The following is an 18,322-nucleotide window of genomic DNA, read 5'->3' on the forward strand; positions in this document are numbered from 1 at the left end:
ATTTGGCAGATGCAATACAATATTGGAAAATGTGAGGTTATGCACTTTGGCAGGAAAAATCAGAGAGCAAGTTATTATCTTAATGGCAAGAAACTGGAAAGTACTGCAGTACAAAGGGATCTGGGGGTCCTAGTGCAAGAAGATCAAAAAGTTAGTATGCAGGTGCAGCAGGTGATCAAGAAGGCCAACGGAATGTTGGCTTTTATTGCTCGGGGGAGAGAATATAAAAACAGGGAGGTATTGCTGCAGTTATATAAGGTATTGGTGAGACCGCACCTGGAATACTGCATACAGTTTTGGTGTCCATACTTAAGAAAATACATACTTGCTCTCGAGGCAGTACAAAGAAGGTTCACTCGGTTAATCCCGGGGATGAGGGGGTGGACATATGAGGAGAGGTTGAGTAGATTGGGACTCTACTCATTGGAGTTCAGAAGAATGAGAGGCTATCTTATTGAAACATATAAGATTGTGAAGGGGCTTGATCAGGTGGATGCGGTAAGGATGTTCCCAAGGATGGGTGAAACTAGAACGAGGGGGCATAATCTTAGAATAAAGGGCTGCTCTTTCAAAACTGAGATGTGGAGAAACTTCTTCACTCAGAGGGTAGTAGGTCTGTGGAATTTTCTGCCCCAGGAAGCTGTGGAAGCTACATCATTAAATAAATTTAAAACAGAAATAGACAGTTTCCTAGAAGGGAATTAGGGGTTACGGGGAGCGGGCAGGAAATTGGACATGAATTTAAATTTGAGATTAGGATCAGATCAGCCATGATCTTAATGAATGGCGGAGCAGGCTCGAGGGGCCGATTGGCCTACTCCTGCTCCTATTTCTTATGTTCTTATGTTCTTATAATCTTAAAGACCACTATTCGGTCATCCCTCAGCCTTCTCTTTTCTAGAGAAAAGAGCCCCAGCCTGTTCAGGCTTTCCGAACATTTATAGCCTCTCAGTTCTAGTGTATACTTTTTGCCTGTATAGCTTTTTGTAATATGGAGACCAGAACTGTGCACAGTACTCCAAGTGTGGTTTCACCAAGTTTCCAACATAACATCCCTGCTTTTCAATTACAATCCACTAGAAATGAATCCTAGTGCTTTGTTTGCATTTTTATGGCCTAGTTAACTTGCATTGCTACCTTTAATGATTTGTGTATCAATACCTCTAGATCCCTTTACTATTCCACCTCATTCAGACTCCTATTTTACAAGGAGTACGTGACCTCCTTATTCCTCCCACCGAATTTTACCACCACACACTTATCGAAATTGAAATTCATTTGCCATTTACATGCCCAAGTTTATTAACATATTCTTGTATTTTGTTGCAATCCTCCTCAGTATTTACTATAACCCCCAATTTGGTGTCATCTGCAAATTTTGAAATTGTACTTCCTATTGCCGAGTAAAAATCATTTATCTAAATGGTGAACAACAGTGGTCCCAGCACCGATCCCTGTAGACCACCACTTCCCACCTTTCGCCAGTCTGAGTAAGTACCCTTAACCCCTACTCTGTTTTCTATTTTGAATCCCACTTGCTGTCCATTCCCTGACAAACTCTGTCCTTTCTCTTTCTTTTTGTCACTGTCTCTTTCTCTCTTTGGGGGTGATTTTAAACCCCAAGAACTGGCGGGTTGGGGGCGGGTGGGAGTTGGAAATAGTTGTTTTTTTGGGTCGCAACTGCAAAATTTTCGGACTTTGCATTCCCAGTGGGAAGCCTGGACTTTTACACATGGACGTTAAACACGGAAATAAAGCCGGGTTGCGGTCGACCCAAAAAACAACTATTTTCAACTCCCACCCGCCCCCAACCCACCCGTTCTTGGGGGTTAAAATCACCTTTGTCTCGATCCCTTTCCCTGCTTCTCTTTCATTATTTACCCTTCTGTCTCTGTCCTTGACTTTTCTGTGCCTTTTTTCACTGTCTCTCTTCCCTCTCTCTGTGTAACCCTATCCCTGTCTCTCTTTCTCTCTCCCTCTCTGACCCTATCTCTCTATCCCTCTCTGGCCCTAGCTGTCTCTCTCTCTCTCTCTCTTTGTCTCTATGTCTTTTCCTTTTCCCTATCTCTCTGTCTTTCACTATCTTTCTCTGTCCTGTATCTTTCTTTCTTTTCCTCTATCCGTGTTCCTCTCTCTTTGTCTCTGTCATTTTCGCTCTCTCTCTCTCTCTTCCTCTCTGTTCTTCTCTCCGATATATTCTTGATTGAAAAGTACTCTGAAATATTTCAGTCTCGCCATCTAAAATGACATTAACAAATCACAATTCTATAGCATTTTATATAGTATGGATTCAATTAGGAAATCTGTCAGTTAAATCTAGTTTCTCAACCTGAAAAAAAACTAGCTTTAAATTGTGCTGGTATCTGAGAGCAAAACCTGTTTCCCATTCAGGCATTGAGATATTTTGGAACACCCTGCTACATTTGCAGAAACAGGAGATGGGATTGTTCAATGTAGCCTCGGCCTCACCACTCGGGCGCGGGAAGTGAGAACTACACCAACATCACACCCCCCACCCCCCCAACAAAAAAGTGGTCACTGCCCAATTTCTAGCCCTATATCTTATGCCAAAAGGCAAAACTGAGTAGCATTGCTTACTGGTGCAGGCCGGCACGGCACATCAGGACATTGTACACCATTATCCCATTATTCTTTGATCATTCATGCTAATGGTAGGAAAAATAACGGACTGAGGGTGCATAATGTCGTAATATTCAGTTTGGTGATTCAGAAGCACTGAAGTGAGAAATTCCTGCCATATTTCACTGTAGCAGTGACCACTAGGGTCGATGAAAGCAAATAAACCCACATTGCAACCATTGATCTCCATCCCATGACTTTGAAGGGTGAACGTGTGAGTAGCAGCTGAGTATAGTATCAGTCTGGCCTGTGATGATTCCAGGAGTGAACTGCCCGTAGACACACTGCTGGATAGTTGACCAGAATAGCGCAAGTGACTGGGGGTAATTTTGTATTGTCTGTAATTCGAATCCTACTACAATGTACACTGTATGTCGGAAAACACAAAGATGAACACAACGTATTGTACAAAGATGAACTTATACCATCATCATCATAGGATTTGGCTTTTGAGGTAGCAGGGGCATTGGACTCCCCGCAACTTGTGGCAAATATTATTGGGTTATCTCCCTGTCTTTCTGCAGAAACAAACATCTTTTTACTCATTTAATGGTTGTGTGTCAGAAAAAAAATTACGAAGGGGATTCCCCCCGTTATTATACAGTCTAACCCTTTCGTTGGTTTCGAGGAAATGAAGCAGCTTGGAGGACATTCTGATGTGGGCGTCGTTGACAAGGCTGGCATTTAATGCCCAATAGCGGTTTGCAAAGTCGCTTCAGAGGGCGGCTAAGAGTCAACGACGTTGGTGTGGGCCTGGAGTCACATATAAGCCAGACAGGGCAGGGATGGTAAGTTTCCGTGCCTAAGGTGGTGGATTAGTGAACTAGTGCTTTTTCAACGACAATCCAATATCTTCACGGTTACTTTTACTGACACCAGCTTTATCTTCATGTCTGAAGAAGCTTGTTGGAGTACCAACATATACCAATGTCTGCCTCAGCAGAAGGACATCTCAACATGGAACAGTATCACGGACTTTGCTTCAGATCATTCTGTGGTTGATTCGTGACATGGGCCGATTACCCTCGCATGTGGAGAATGATCTCCTCCCCACCGTGATCAGTGTGTGTGGTAGTTGCTTATCAGCACTTAGTCACTCAGACTGATGTAATCTGCAAGAGAATTGTTGGCTCGCGCTGCAGACTCAGAGAAGGGTCAGGATTCAGCCAGTGGTGATGGGTCCTGTAGTCACTCGGCAGCATAATTAACCTGTGCGTACATAGTATCCTGAGGCTCCTACTACTCTTGCTGCTTCCTCCTGGTGAGAGGGGTATTTTCTGTTTCGACGATAGTGGTGCAAGCTTTGAACACATATCTGGAAATTCCGCTCCTCCTGCCCACAAAAATAGAACGGCCAGGGGACCATGGGTTAGATGCGTGGAATATTCCGATATGCACTCGCGGTTTGTGCCAGTCTCAGCTCTGATTTCTGGCGCCAACCACCATGAATGGATGACACTCGTGTATAATTTAGGTTTCAGTAATTTGATCCCATCAGAGGATTGCTTGCAAATCCTACAGAGCAAAGCTAGATATTCCCACCATCATCACGGTGCTCGGTGAAGGACGGGAGCTAAACTTCTTTAAATTTCGCTTCCTCATAAGTCAAGAGCCCAACAGCACAATCGTCAAGACATCTCCAGTTAAAGGCTTAATTTAACTTCCCTCTTGGCTCTTTTAAAGCTTAGACCAGCTGTATAATATATGATATTGATGCCATTTGAGTGGATGGAACTATTTGCCCAATTACTAAGCAGAATGTGATTGAAAGATAGCTGTGCTGTGCCTGGAGCGGGAAGCTTTATGGTATTATATTTATGTTTCAATATGATTTTAGAGTGGGCAGAATTACAGGTTTAATTTTTGTGTTTGGAATCTCCCGACGTGGAACCATGGACAACCCAGCGGGCATTCCCTGATATTTGCTCCCTTCACATGTGCCGTGTCTGCAGTGCCCAAGTAGAAAATATACATATATGTACTTGGAAATTGACTTCATTTTCAAGTTCATGGGAAGTTCAGTGAAGAATGTTGGAAGAGAGTTGACTTGTAACTTGTTATGCCGCCACAGATGCCAGTCTCAGAGTGGAATCTGTGCAGCAGGATGTGCAGTCGGTAAATCCCAGTTACACTTGGGGCTGTACACCGCTAAAGGTCTCACATTTCCTACCCAGGGCAGAGCTCTCCCAGTATGTGTTTACTAGTTTTTAATGTTACAAGAGTAGTGGGAATGTCCACTTTCTCATGACATTAAAATTGATTCTTTACTAAGGTCAAAGAGTTGTCAGTTGGTTCAAATGATATCCAGAGAACTACTTAAACTTGGATTCACACCAGGCCAGAGTTATACGACAATCGATATGAAGCACAAACTATGTGACACTCTCACTAGGGCTGGTCTCACATCTTCGCCTTTCAGTGCGCTCAGAAAACAAACCATAGATCCGACTCTTGAATTATATTTCAACTTTCATGAGACTTTACATCCAAGGCCAAGTCACTGTACAACTATTGACCTCAGGGTACTCCTTAACCCAGGTGCACTCAGCTGCTAATGACGTTTGCAACTATCCCATCAGCCCATTTTAAACATTGTAGAATTCTAGGCCAGTTGTGTCCTTATGTTGGCATTTTGATATAAATGCAAAGTGATTTCATATATTCATGAGTTAAAAAAGAAAGTGCATCACAGGAGTGAGGAGAACAGTGTGGCGTCCAATGTGGAAAATTGCCCAGTTATGTCCTGTCCACAAAAAGCAGGACAAACCCAATCCGGCCAATTACCGCCCCATCAGTCTACTCTCAACCATCAGCAAAGTGTGGAGATGCCGGTGATGGACTGGGGTTGACAATTGTAAACAATTTTACAACACCAAGTTATAGTCCAGCAATTTTATTTTAAATTCACAAGCTTTCGGAGGCTACCTCCTTCCTCAGATTTTCCGCATCGTTCACCTGAGGAAGGAGGTAGCCTCCGAAAGCTTGTGAATTTAAAATAAAATTGCTGGACTATAACTTGGTGTTGTAAAATTGTTTACAATCAGCAAAGTGATGGAAGGTGTCGTCGACAGTGCTATCAAGCGGCACTTACTCACCAATAACCTGCTCACCGATGCTCAGTTTGGGTTCCGCCAGGACCACTCGGCTCCAGACCTCATTACAGCCTTGGCCCAAACACAGACAAAAGAGCTGAATTCCAGAGGTGAGGTGAGAGTGACTGCCCTTGACATCAAGGCAGCATTTGACCGAGTGTGGCACTAAGGAGCCCAAGTAAAATTGAAGTCAATGGGAATCAGGGGGAAAACTCTCCAGTAGCTGGAGTCATACCTAGCACAAAGGAAGATGGTAGTGGTTGTTGGAGGCCAATCATCTCAGCCCCAGGACATTGCTGCAGGAGTTCCTTAGGGCAGTGTCTTAGGCCCAACCATCTTCAGCTGCTCATCAATGACCTTCCCTCCATCATAAGGTCAGAAATGGGGATGTTCGCTGATGATTGCACAGTGTTCAGTTCCATTCGCAACCCCTCAGATAATGAAGCAGTCCGAGCCCGCATGCAGCAAGACCTGGACAACATCCAGGTTCTGGTTGATAAGTGACAAGTAACATTCGCACCAGACAAGTGCCAGGCAATGACCATCTCCAACAAGAGAGAGTCTAACCACCTCCCCTTGACATTCAATGGCATTACCATCACTGAACCCCTACCATCAACATCCTGGGGGTCGCCATTGACCAGAAACTTAACTGGGCCAGTCACATAAATACTGTGGCTACAAGAGCAGGTCAGAGGCTGGGTATTCTGCGGCGAGTGACTCACCTCCTGACTCCCCCAAAGACTTTCCACCATCTACAAGGCACAAGTCAGGAGTGTGATGGAATACTCTCCACTTCCCTGGATGAGTGCAGCTCCAACAACACTCAAGAAGCTCAACACCATCCAGGACAACGCAGCACACTTGATTGGCACCCCATCCACCACCCTAAACATTCACTCCCTTCACCACCGGCACACCGTGGCTGCAGTGTGTACCATCCACAGGATGCACTGCAGCAACTCGCCAAGGCTTCTTCGACAGCACCTCCCAAATCCACGACCCCTACCAGATAAAGGGACAAGGGCTGTAGGCACATGGGAACAACACCACCTGCACGTTCCCCTCCAAGTCATACACCATCCCGACTTGGAAATATATCGCCGTTCCTTCATTGTCGCTGGGTCAAAATCCTGGAACTTCCTTCCTAACAGCACTGTGGGAGAACCTTCACCACAAGGACTGCAGCGGTTCAAGAAGGCGGCTCACCACCACCTTCTCAAGGGCAACTAGGGATGGGCAATAAATGCCGGACTCGCCAGCGACGCCCACATCCCATGAACGAATAAGAAAAAAACTAAAGGTAAGTGCTCAGGCCCAAGAATTCAGCCATAAAGCTGTTGATAGGACAAAGAGGCAACAAGAGAAACGGTAACCTGTCTTTTCGCTTCCTCAGACCATCTGAACGTGTCTTAGAGTGCCTGGAGGACCCCCCATCCCCCCACCACCCACTCCCCCCCCCCCGGCGCTATTTAAAGGGACCATGCAGGATTTACAGGTTAGTGGCTGGATTATTGCTTCTGGCTGCCCAGACATTTGTAACTGTCTTTGGAGGTCTCCTACACTTGAATACTAGGCCGCAGGGACATAGCCTAACATTTAGAGCCAGGAGGTGCAGGAGTGAAGTTAGGAAATGCTTCTACACGCAAAGGGTGGGAGATGTTTGGAACACTCTTCTACAGACGGCAGTTGATGCTCGCTCACTTGTGAAAGTTAAATCTGAGATTGATAGATTTCTGTGAACCAAGGGTATTAAGGGATATGGGGCTAAGGTGGGTATATGGAGTTAGGTCACAGGTCCACCATGATCTCATTGAATGGTGGAACAGGCTCGAGGGGCTGAATGCCACTGCCACTTGCTGCCTCTTGATATGCGCCACCTTCTCCTGCAAGAAAGCAGGACGTGTGTCTGGGTGATGTGTCTGTCATGGTTGAATAGCTGTTAGTGTGTGTGGCCTGTGAGTTGTGGGTGGGCGGCTTGAAACAGTGGTAATGTGTCAGGGTGAGAGGAAGCATCTGATGGGAAGAGTTGAGTACTGATGGAAAGAGTTTGTTGGTATGTGGGTGATGGGGGTGTCGTGTGTGGAGCAGTTGGTTGGAGACACCACTTGACAGTTGACCTCACTCACCTTGACCACTCATGTCAAAGCATTGAACTTCTTCCTGCACTGCATCCATGTTCATGATGCTGTGAGCCTGGCATTGACTTTGTCCCCCGCTGCCTCCCACTGCCTTTTGAGTATATGTCTGGAGGGCCTCTTGCACCCCCCCCTCACTTCCCCCCACTGTGGATATAGGATGTCCCTCCTTCTGTCCACCTCTTGCACCAAGGTCTCTAGTGCATCAGCAGAGAACCTTGGTGCATGTACTCTCACAGGCCTGGTACCAACTCAGATCGGCAGATTGGTGAGGTCTGGTGTGCAGATTGGAGGATGTGGGATTTAGTAGTGCGCAACCTTTATTCAATGTTTTAACATAACTCATCAGTGTGTAAACATAGGGATAGGACCTGCATCTCTGTGTTACGTCTGCTATCGCTGATCTCCATTCAGACAGTAGACTGCTTTTTTCAGCAAATAGCAGGTACCAGCTCCCTTTAAGAGATTTCTAAGAAACATCCTCCCTTTAAAAGATTGATCTCCCTCTGATGGTGGAAAGTGTGAATTGCATTGATTCCAGGTGCAAGACCTGGGATGGAACGCTGATCGCAGGGAAGTCCTCGGGTGGGTCAAAACTCGTGTCCTGCCTGCGCCGGGGTCATTGACCGTGGGGTAATAGCACATCACGCTACCCCCGCCCAAAAACGGCCCCTATCCAATTTATTTCCCCCATTGACTATTAAGCTTGTTAAAAATTAATACAATTTCTGATCCTGATCAGGGGACAATTTTAATCTAACCCTCCCGTTGGAAAACTGACGGGATCAGGTGCAAGGCTGGTGTTTCACACCGCCCGATTTTGCTGTCCATTGATGTCATTGGAGATTAATATTGCACTGGGGTGGAAAACTAGTCTTCCATCTGATTCCGTGGGTTTCCCGCCCGGCGAGTTCGGCTAAAATTTCCAATTTTGTGCAGAAAAAATGCAGCTGCCATTATATCAGCATGTGGGCTGATATTTTTAACAAGCTTTCCAGTTTATATTTCAACCCGAGAAATTTATTGACGATATTTTGTGCTTCTGCAATGTAAAATCAAACTATAAAATATTAAATCAAAGTACTGTGTAAAAATAAGGACCGAATGTATGACTTTGAAATGGAGACTGAATTATTCTAGGAAAAATATCCTATGTTCCAATTAGTTCAACTTGCCCACTTCCTAAATTGCCCTAAGTCTTCTTATATAACTGTGAATTATATCAAACCAAAGTAAGGACAGAAGGCATGAAGTACAGATGGGTATGAATGATGTCTGGGCACTTTGGTCCAGTTATCCCCAATGCTCGATCTCACTTCACTGGAATAATAGACTTGGTGCTAGATTTTCAATGGATGGAGAATCAGGCGGATTCTGCAAATGATGTGGGACCCTCCTCATCTGAATTTACTTTGTCATGCTTTACACTCAGGCAGTAAAAACTAAACTCTATCCCTTGGTCGTCACCTTATGTGCAAGGTCAATTGTGATATTATATAAGCACTGTTTTTTTGGTTCCATTTTCTGGAAACAGAGCTAACCTGTGATGTGTGATTAGCAAAATCAATAAGTTGCTTGCAACATTTTGGTGTGAATGCGCACAGTGTTACTTCAGTCTGTGGAATTACAATGGTTTGCTTTGTTGGCATTCTTCATTTCCAACAAAGAGTAAACGTGTCCCTCGGACATTTCATCCAAGGCTGCCACCTGATGGGATGTGGGATTAGCATTAGCCTCCCTGTAATGGGCTGACCGATCCAAGGTACCCATTACTGGTCGTTGTTGAGAGACCACCCGCTAGATGATCCTTGTGTGCAGATGTTGGGTTGGTCTGTGGTGCGGTGCACTGACTCTCATAGTGGAATATCCCACTGATTCTCACTATATGGGCTCACACCTGAAAAGTGATCACCACAGCGAAATAGGAGAGGTCACTGGCACCCACGTAACTTTATCCCGGCATCAGAAACCGTCTCCTCGAGAGTGAGGGGGGGAGGTCAGAAAATGAGAGGGGAAATTCAAAGAGAAGGTATAAATACCAAACCAAGGGACAGAGGCCTTGTTACATCTAATTACATTTCTTACAGCAATTGTTCAACTCTTTTTAAACTAGAATTTAAGGTAATTGGCAAAAGAACCAGAGGGGAGATGCGGAGAAATATTTTTACGCAGCGAGTTGTTCTGATCTGGAATGCGCTGCCTGAAAGGGCGGTGGAAGCAGATTCAATAATAACTTTCAAAAGGGAATTGGATAAATACTTACAGGGGAAAAATTTGTAGGGCCACAGGGAAAGAGCAGGGGAATGGGACTAACTTCATAGACCTTTCAAAGAGCCGGCCCAGGCACGATGGGCCGAATGGCCTCCTCCTGTGCTGTATCACAATTTTTTTTATTTGTTCATGGGATGTGGGCATCGCTGGCGAGGGAGCATTTATTGCCCATCCCTAATTGCCCTTGAGAAGGTGGTGGTGAGCCGCCTTCTTGAACCGCTGCAGTCCGTGTGGTGACGGTTCTCCCACAGTGCTGTTAGGGAGTTCCAGGATTTTGACCCAGCGACGATGAAGGAACGGCGATATATTTCCAAGTCGGGATGGTGTGTGACTTGGAGGGGAATGTGCAGGTGGTGTTGTTCCCATGTGCCTGCTGCCCTTGTCCTTCTAGGTGGTAAAGGTCGCGGATTTGGGAGGTGCTGTCAAAGAAGCCTTGGCGAGTTGCTGCAGTGCATCCTGTGGATGGTACACACTGCAGACACAGTGCGCCGGTGATGAAGGGAATGAACGTTTAGGGTTGTCGATGAGGTGCCAATCAAGCGGGCTGTTTTTTCCTGGATGGTGTTGAGCTTCTTGAGTGTTGTTGCAGCTGCACTCATCCAAGCAAGTGGAGAGTATTCCATCACACTCCTGACTTGTGACTTGTAGATGGTGGAAAGGCTTTGGGGAGTCAGAAGGTGATTCACTCGTCACAGAATACCCAGCCTCTGGCCTCTATGATTCTATAATGCTAGAATGTCCCACTAACTTGTCTAACTTTTCCCTATTTCCACCTTCCCATAGATCCTCATGGTCTCGTGGGGTGAAACTGACATTGTATCCGTGTGCTAGTCTGTATATTAAGACGTCAGCATTTCATAACATTATTTTTCAAATGTGAGCCATAGGTTTTGTGGCACATACGTGACTGCTGGACCCCTAGAATGATTTGTGCCTTTAAAAAAAATCTGAGCTCTTCCTCTTGTAATTTCGCTTCCCACAAAAGAATTACCATTGCATTTGTAAAACATTTGCAATGAAAGATTTTGTCGAACTTTCCAGTTCCCTGGGAGCTAAGCCTAGTGCTCTGTCATGGCTCCACAAAGTTCCTGCATCCATTTTGTCTGAACCGATTACATAGAATTACATGTTACATAGGGGGAAAAAAAATTGGATAAGGCCCGTTTTTGGGCGTGGGTAGCGTGATGTGCTATCACCACGTGCCCAATGGCCCCTGCGCAAGCAATGCCCAAGTTTCGGCCGGCAGGTGGACTCACCCACACTCAGCGTTCCGTTCTGGGCCTTGCATGTGGAATCAATGCAATTCGCACTTTGCACCACCAGGGGGTGCTCAATCTCTTAAAGGGAGGATGTTTCTTAGTAATCTCTTAAAACGTAGCTGATACCTGTTATTTGCTGAAAATAACAATCTGCTGTCTGCATGGAGTCTGAATGGAGATCAGACATCGCACACATAAAAAACAGATGCAGGTCCCATCCTTATGTTTACACACTGATGAGTTATGTTAAAACATTCAATAAAGGTTGCACACTACTAAATCCCACATCCTCCAATCTGCACACCAGACCTCACCAATCTGCCGATCTGAGTTGGTACCAGGCCTGTGAGAGTGCGTGCACCAAGGTTCTCTGCTGATGCACTAGAGACCTTGGTGCAAGAGGTGGATAGAAGGAGGGACATCCTATATCCGCAGGGGGGGGTGTGGGAGGGAGGGGGGGGGGGGCGCAAGAGGCCCTCCAGACATATACTCAAAAGGCAGTGGGAGGCAGCGGGGGACGAAGTCAATGCCAAGAGCACAGCATCATGAACATGGATACAGTGCAGGAAGAAGTTCAATGCTTTGACATGAGTGGTCAAGGTGAGTGAGGTCAACTGTCAAATGGTGTCTCCAACCAACTGCACCACACACTACACCCCCATCACCCACATACCAACAAACCTTTTCCATCAAAACTCAACTCTTACAATCAGATGCTTCCTCTCACCCTTACACATTACCGCTGTTTCAAGCCGCCCACCCACAACTCACAGGCCATAAACACTAGCTATTCAACCATGACAGGCACATCACAAGACACACGTCCCACTTTCTTGCAGGAGAAGGTGGCGCATATCAGGAGGCAGCAAGTTTCAGTAGCATTTAGCCCATCGAGCCTGTTCCGCCATTCAGTGAGATTCTCCAGGCACTCTAAGACACGTTCAGATGGTCAGGGTTAAGACAGTGCGTAGAGTTGAGCGTTAGACACCATTTTGGGACTTATCACTTTAAATCAGCGTTGCACACTGATTGAAGCCATTTTCTCCCGACTTTACATGATTCCAGCGTTCCTGATCTGCACCTGTGTTAACTCCTATACCAAGATGGCGTCCAGCGCACGTCATGCACGTCACACTGGAAACATGAGTGCGCATCAAAGACACCATCTTGGATGTCAGAGAGGCCGTCTTGCACCGAAACAACGGGCGCTACACGGCCCAATTTAACGCCCATAGAATCTCCAGCACAGAAACAGGCCATTCTGCCCAATGGGTCTATGCCGTTATTAAAAATCCGACGTCTTCCGAAGCTAATTACTTCTTCCCAACTTGCCTTCATATACCTCTATTCCCTTCGCCCCCAGGTAAGCACCAAGCCCCTTCTTAAATGCAGCAATGCTCTCTGTTTTGACCATTTGGTGTCAGCTGTGGCTCAGTTGGTAGCACTCTAGCTACTGAGTCAGAAGGTTGTGTGTTCAAGTTCCCCTCTCAGGGACTTGAACACAAAATCTAGGCTGACGCTCCACTGCAGTGCTGAGAGAGTGCTGCACTGTTGGTGGTGCCATCTTTCAGAGGAGCTGTTAAACTGAGAGCCCATCTGCCCTCTCAGGTGGATAAGGAAATCCCTCCTAAATTCCTTTATTTGATCTGTTAGTGGCTACGAGAAAATATCCCCAGCCCAGTCCGATCCTTCCTGCTATTTGCAACCTCCCAATTCTGGGAGCATCCTTGCAAATTTTTTCTGTACTTTCTCCAGTGCTCCAATATCCTTTTTGTAGCAAGGAGACCAAAACTGCACATAATACTCCAAGTCTGGACTAAACAAGATTCTATATCAATTTAACATTACCTCCCTGTTTTTGTGTTCTGTTCCACCAGAAATGAATCCCACTTGTTGCACTTTTTATGAACTGGTGTTGTTAATTTTTGTATCTTTATTCCAAGATCTGTTTGCTCCTCTACCCCATTTAATTTCTTACCTTCCAAGGAATAAGTAACCCCCTCATTCCTCCTATCAAAAAGCATCAGCTCACACTTTGCTATTGAATTATATTTGCCATTTAATCGCCCACACTGCAAGCCTTGTTGTGTCTTCCCATATTTGGCTGCAGTCCTCCCCATTATTAATGTACCCCCCCCCCAAATTTGGTATAATCTGCAAATGTGGACACCATACCTCCAATTCCTGCTGTATATGGTGAACAACAGTAGTCCCAGCCCGGATCACTGCGAGACACCACTTCCCACTTTCTGCCAATCTGAGAAACTTCCCTTTACTTCTACCCTCTGTTTTCTATATCATCTTTCAATCCATTCTGCTACCTGGCCTCTGACTCCACAGGCTCTGACTCTTGTCATTAGCTTCTAATCTAGTATCTGATGTAAGACCTTCTGAATGTCCATGTAGACCACACCGGCTGCATTGCCCTTGTTAACTGTGTCAGCTGTGGCTCAGTGGGTAGCATTCCCGCCTCTGGGTTAGAAGGTTGTGGGTTTAAGTCCCACTCCAGGGACTTGAGCACAAAAATCCAGGTTGATACTCCAGTGCAGTACTGAGGGAGTGCTGTACTGTCGGAGGTGCTATCTTTTGAATGAGATGACAAACTGAGACCCTGTCTACCATCTCAGGTGGATGTAAAAGATTCCATGGCACAATTTCGGAGAAAAGCAGGGGAATTGTCCCCGAAGCCTTGTATAACATTTATCCCTCAGCCAACACCACTAAAAAAAAAGATTATCTGGTCATTATCACATTACTGTTTGTGGGAGCTTGCTGTGCGCAAATTGGCTGCCATGTTTCCTACATTACAACAGTGACTACACTTCAAAAAAGCACTTCATTGGCTGTAAAGCACTTTGGGACGTCCAGAGGTTGTGAAAGGTTATATAAATGCAAGTCTTTCTTCTTGTCATTTTTACAAATCCATGCTGACTATTTGATATATTCTCCAGGGGTGAAATTGGTCTCAGGCCAAGTGCAAAACAGGCGATGATGAAGTGACAGGAAACCATTAATTTTTAAGTAGTATTCAGTGGGATATACAAAAACTGCTATTTTGGAATATGGTGGCCCATATACATCAACTGTTTGATAATCAAGTGAAATTTGCTGCATTGTAGTTCCCCTGCTGAAGAGGGACAGAGGTGGTCACCTTCCCTGTAAGACATTGTTGAACCCGTCGGGTTTTTAAAACAATGCGGCATTTTTCATGGATATATTTTCCTGGCACCAGGCGACAGGTGATCAGATTTGTTAAAATCAGTTTAACAACTTGACATGGTGATGTCTGACTTAAAATAGTGCAACGTCGAAGGAGTGGCCGGAACTCAGAAATGATTCGAGTCCATCCTGAAATAAATCACTGGGCTGCTACAGAAGGTCGAGCTAACAATAAATAATCGGTCAAATCATTTCACAGCCTGTGATTCCAATATAACAGGGCTGAAGAAAACAGGAGCGGGGCAGAATATCACAACAATCTGCAGGTTATCTGAACCATGCTTGTGGGCTGTCAAGAGCCCCCAAAGATGGGCACTGATGGGCCTATCACCCGGTGAAGCCAAGACCAAGCCCAAGAGAAGCACATGTTGCTGAATATAGCTCCAACTGGTTAATAAATCTGTCTGGAACAATCGTCAGAATCACGAAGTGATACCATCTATCTATGTATCTAACCATCCATCCAACCATCCATCTATCTATCCATCCAACCATCCATCTGTCTATCCATCCAACCATCCATCTATCTATCCATCCAACCATCCATCTATCTATCCATCCAACCATCCATCTATCTATCCATCCAACCATCCATCTGTCTATCCATCCAACCATCCATCTATCTATCCATCCAACCATCCATCTGTCTATCCATCCAACCATCCATCTATCTATCTATCCAACCATCCATCTATCTATCCATCCAACCATCCATCTATCCATATATCTGTCCATCTGTCTGTCTATCCATCCAACCATCCATCCAACCATCCATCTATCTATCCATCCAACCATCCATCTGTCTATCCATCCAACCATCCATCTATCTATCCATCCAACCATCCATCTATCTATCCATCCAACCATCCATCTATCTATCCATCCAACCATCCATCTATCTATCCATCCAACCATCCATCTGTCTATCCATCCAACCATCCATCTATCTATCTATCCAACCATCCATCTATCTATCCATCCAACCATCCATCTATCCATATATCTGTCCATCTGTCTGTCTATCCATCCAACCATCCATCCAACCATCCATCTATCTATCCATCCAACCATCCATCTATCTATCCATCCAACCATCCATCTGTCTATCCATCCAACCATCCATCTATCTATCTATCCAACCATCCATCTATCTATCCATCCAACCATCCATCTATCCATATATCTGTCCATCTGTCTGTCTATCCATCCAACCATCCATCCAACCATCCATCTGTCTATCGATCTATCCATCCAACCATCCATCCAACCATCCATCTATCCATATATCTGTCCATCTATCTATCCATCCAACTATCCATCTATCCATATATCTGTCCATCTATCTATCTATCCAACCATCCATCTATCCATATATCTGTCCATCTATCTATCTATCCAACCATCCATCCATCTATCCATCCATCTATCCATCCATCCATCCAATGATCCATCCATCTATCTATCTCTATCTTTCTACCTATCTATCCATCCAACCATGCATCCATCTATCTTTCTATCTATTTTTGGGTTTGCTTATCTCAATATGCGACAGAATGAACCCTTAACACATGGATGTGAAATCACCCTGTGGGACAATATGAACATTTAACACATAGATTTGAAATCACTCTGTGGGACAATATGAACCTTTAACACTGATATGAAATCACTCTGTGGGAAAATATGAACATTTAACACTGATATGAAATCACTCTGTGGGGCAGAATGAACATTTAACACTGATATGAAATCACCCTGTGGGGCAGAATGAACCTTTAACACTGATATGAAATCACTCTGTGGGACAATATGAACCTTTAACACTGATATGAAATCACTCTGTGGGACAATACGAACATTGAACACTGATATCAAATCACTCTGTGGGACAATATGAACATTTAACACTGATATGAAATCACTCTGTGGGACAATATGAACATTTAACACTGATATCAAATCACTCTGTGGGACAATATGAACATTTAACACTGATATGAAATCACTCTGTGGGACAATATGAACATTTAACACTGATATGAAATCACTCTGTGGGACAATATGAACATTTAACACTGATATCAAATCACTCTGTGGGACAATATGAACCTTTAACACTGATATGAAATCACTCTGTGGGACAATATGAACATTTAACACTGATATCAAATCACTCTGTGGGACAGAATGAACCTTTAACACTGATATGAAATCACTCTGTGGGACAATATGAACATTTAACACTGATATCAAATCACTCTGTGGGGCAATATGAACATTTAACACTGATATGAAATCACTCTGTGGGGCAGAATGAACCTTTAACACTGATATGAAATCACTCTGTGGGACAATATGAACCTTTAACACTGATATGAAATCACTCTGTGGGACAATATGAACATTTAACACTGATATGAAATCACTCTGTGGGGCAGAATGAACCTTTAACACTGATATGAAATCACTCTGTGGGACAATATGAACCTTTAACACTGATATGAAATCACTCTGTGGGACAATATGAACATTTAACACTGATATGAAATCACTCTGTGGGACAATATGAACATTTAACACTGATATGAAATCACCCTGTGGGGCAGAATGAACATTTAACACTGATATCAAATCACTCTGTGGGACAGAATGAACCTTTAACACACTGATATGAAATCACTCTGTGGGTCAGTATGAACACTTAACATACTGTTATGTAATCACTCTGCTTGGCGGGAGGAATCGTCAATGCACCGATATTAAGTTATCTCTGGCATAATTCGAACCCTTAAAGCTCTTGTGTGCTTATTTTAAGGAAAGCATTAACACTTTAAATTGAAACAGTTTCCTGTTTTTGTTCAATTCGAGGAAGAAACTCTGAATCGAGGAACTAAGTGAAAATGCTGTCCCATTGATTAGAAGACTTCCTGTTCAGAATTTATGAGGTTACAAACCCCACGACGTCCTCTTTGACCAAATTATTTCTGGATTGTAGAACTTCCGTTTCTCAAACCTTTTACCTGGAGTTTACTTTCCTCTGGCAAAGGCACTGCCTTCATATTTCTTGTAAACAATTTTACAACACCAAGTTATAGTCCAACAATTTTTTTTTCATTCATATTTTTTCATTCATATTTCTTGAGGGCTTCTTTTTAATGCCGTTGTTTACATCGGTTAAGCAGAGGGACAAAGTGACACACAGATGAATTTGCACAGACCTACGAGGCAGTGCCCTACCAGAGAAAGTTAAACCCCGAGATGGGGAGAGTAGAGCAGAGCAGACAACTTTGCGGTCTCGAATTTGTTTCTGGCCCCAGCAATTGTCTCTCACAACTGGAATAATAGATTTGTGATTATGCAAATAGACTTACCAGATTCAACTCTCTGAAATCGGTAAAAGCTGAGCAAAGCGAAGAGAAACATTTTGTGGTCTTCCTACAGACAGAACACACGACCGACTGTGGGAGCAGATATCTTATTACGTTGCTGAAATGATTCAGTACGAGTCACACTAACCAATGATAGGGGAACGGCGGAGTTCGTCATTAGTTGGTGGAAGTGACCCTGAGTCCTGCAATCCTGGAGAGAGAGTTTAACACATGCACTGTCTGAGTCAGAGACTGTCACCTCAAGATCAAACTTCATGAAAAGGCACAAGTGGGAAATGTGAGATTATGGGCTGTGTAGGTGCCATCAATGAAGT

General features: G+C 44.4%; 1 protein-coding gene across 2 annotated transcripts in view; it reads right to left on the reverse strand.

The window, feature by feature from the left end:
* The window catches only part of LOC137310252 (class I histocompatibility antigen, F10 alpha chain-like), a 102,901-nt gene extending 84,805 nt beyond the window's left edge, over nucleotides 1–18,096 (reverse strand). For both annotated transcript variants that reach the window (XM_067978149.1, XM_067978148.1), the window contains exon 1: nucleotides 17,991–18,096. In XM_067978149.1, the coding sequence (XP_067834250.1) occupies nucleotides 17,991–18,042 (52 nt within the window). In that variant the 5' untranslated portion in view covers nucleotides 18,043–18,096. The remainder of the gene's footprint in view (nucleotides 1–17,990) is intronic.
* Between the last annotated feature and the right edge of the window lie 226 nt (nucleotides 18,097–18,322).

The sequence above is a fragment of the Heptranchias perlo genome, unplaced genomic scaffold, assembly GCF_035084215.1.
Source record: "Heptranchias perlo isolate sHepPer1 unplaced genomic scaffold, sHepPer1.hap1 HAP1_SCAFFOLD_233, whole genome shotgun sequence".
NCBI classification, from domain to species: Eukaryota; Metazoa; Chordata; class Chondrichthyes; order Hexanchiformes; family Hexanchidae; genus Heptranchias; species Heptranchias perlo.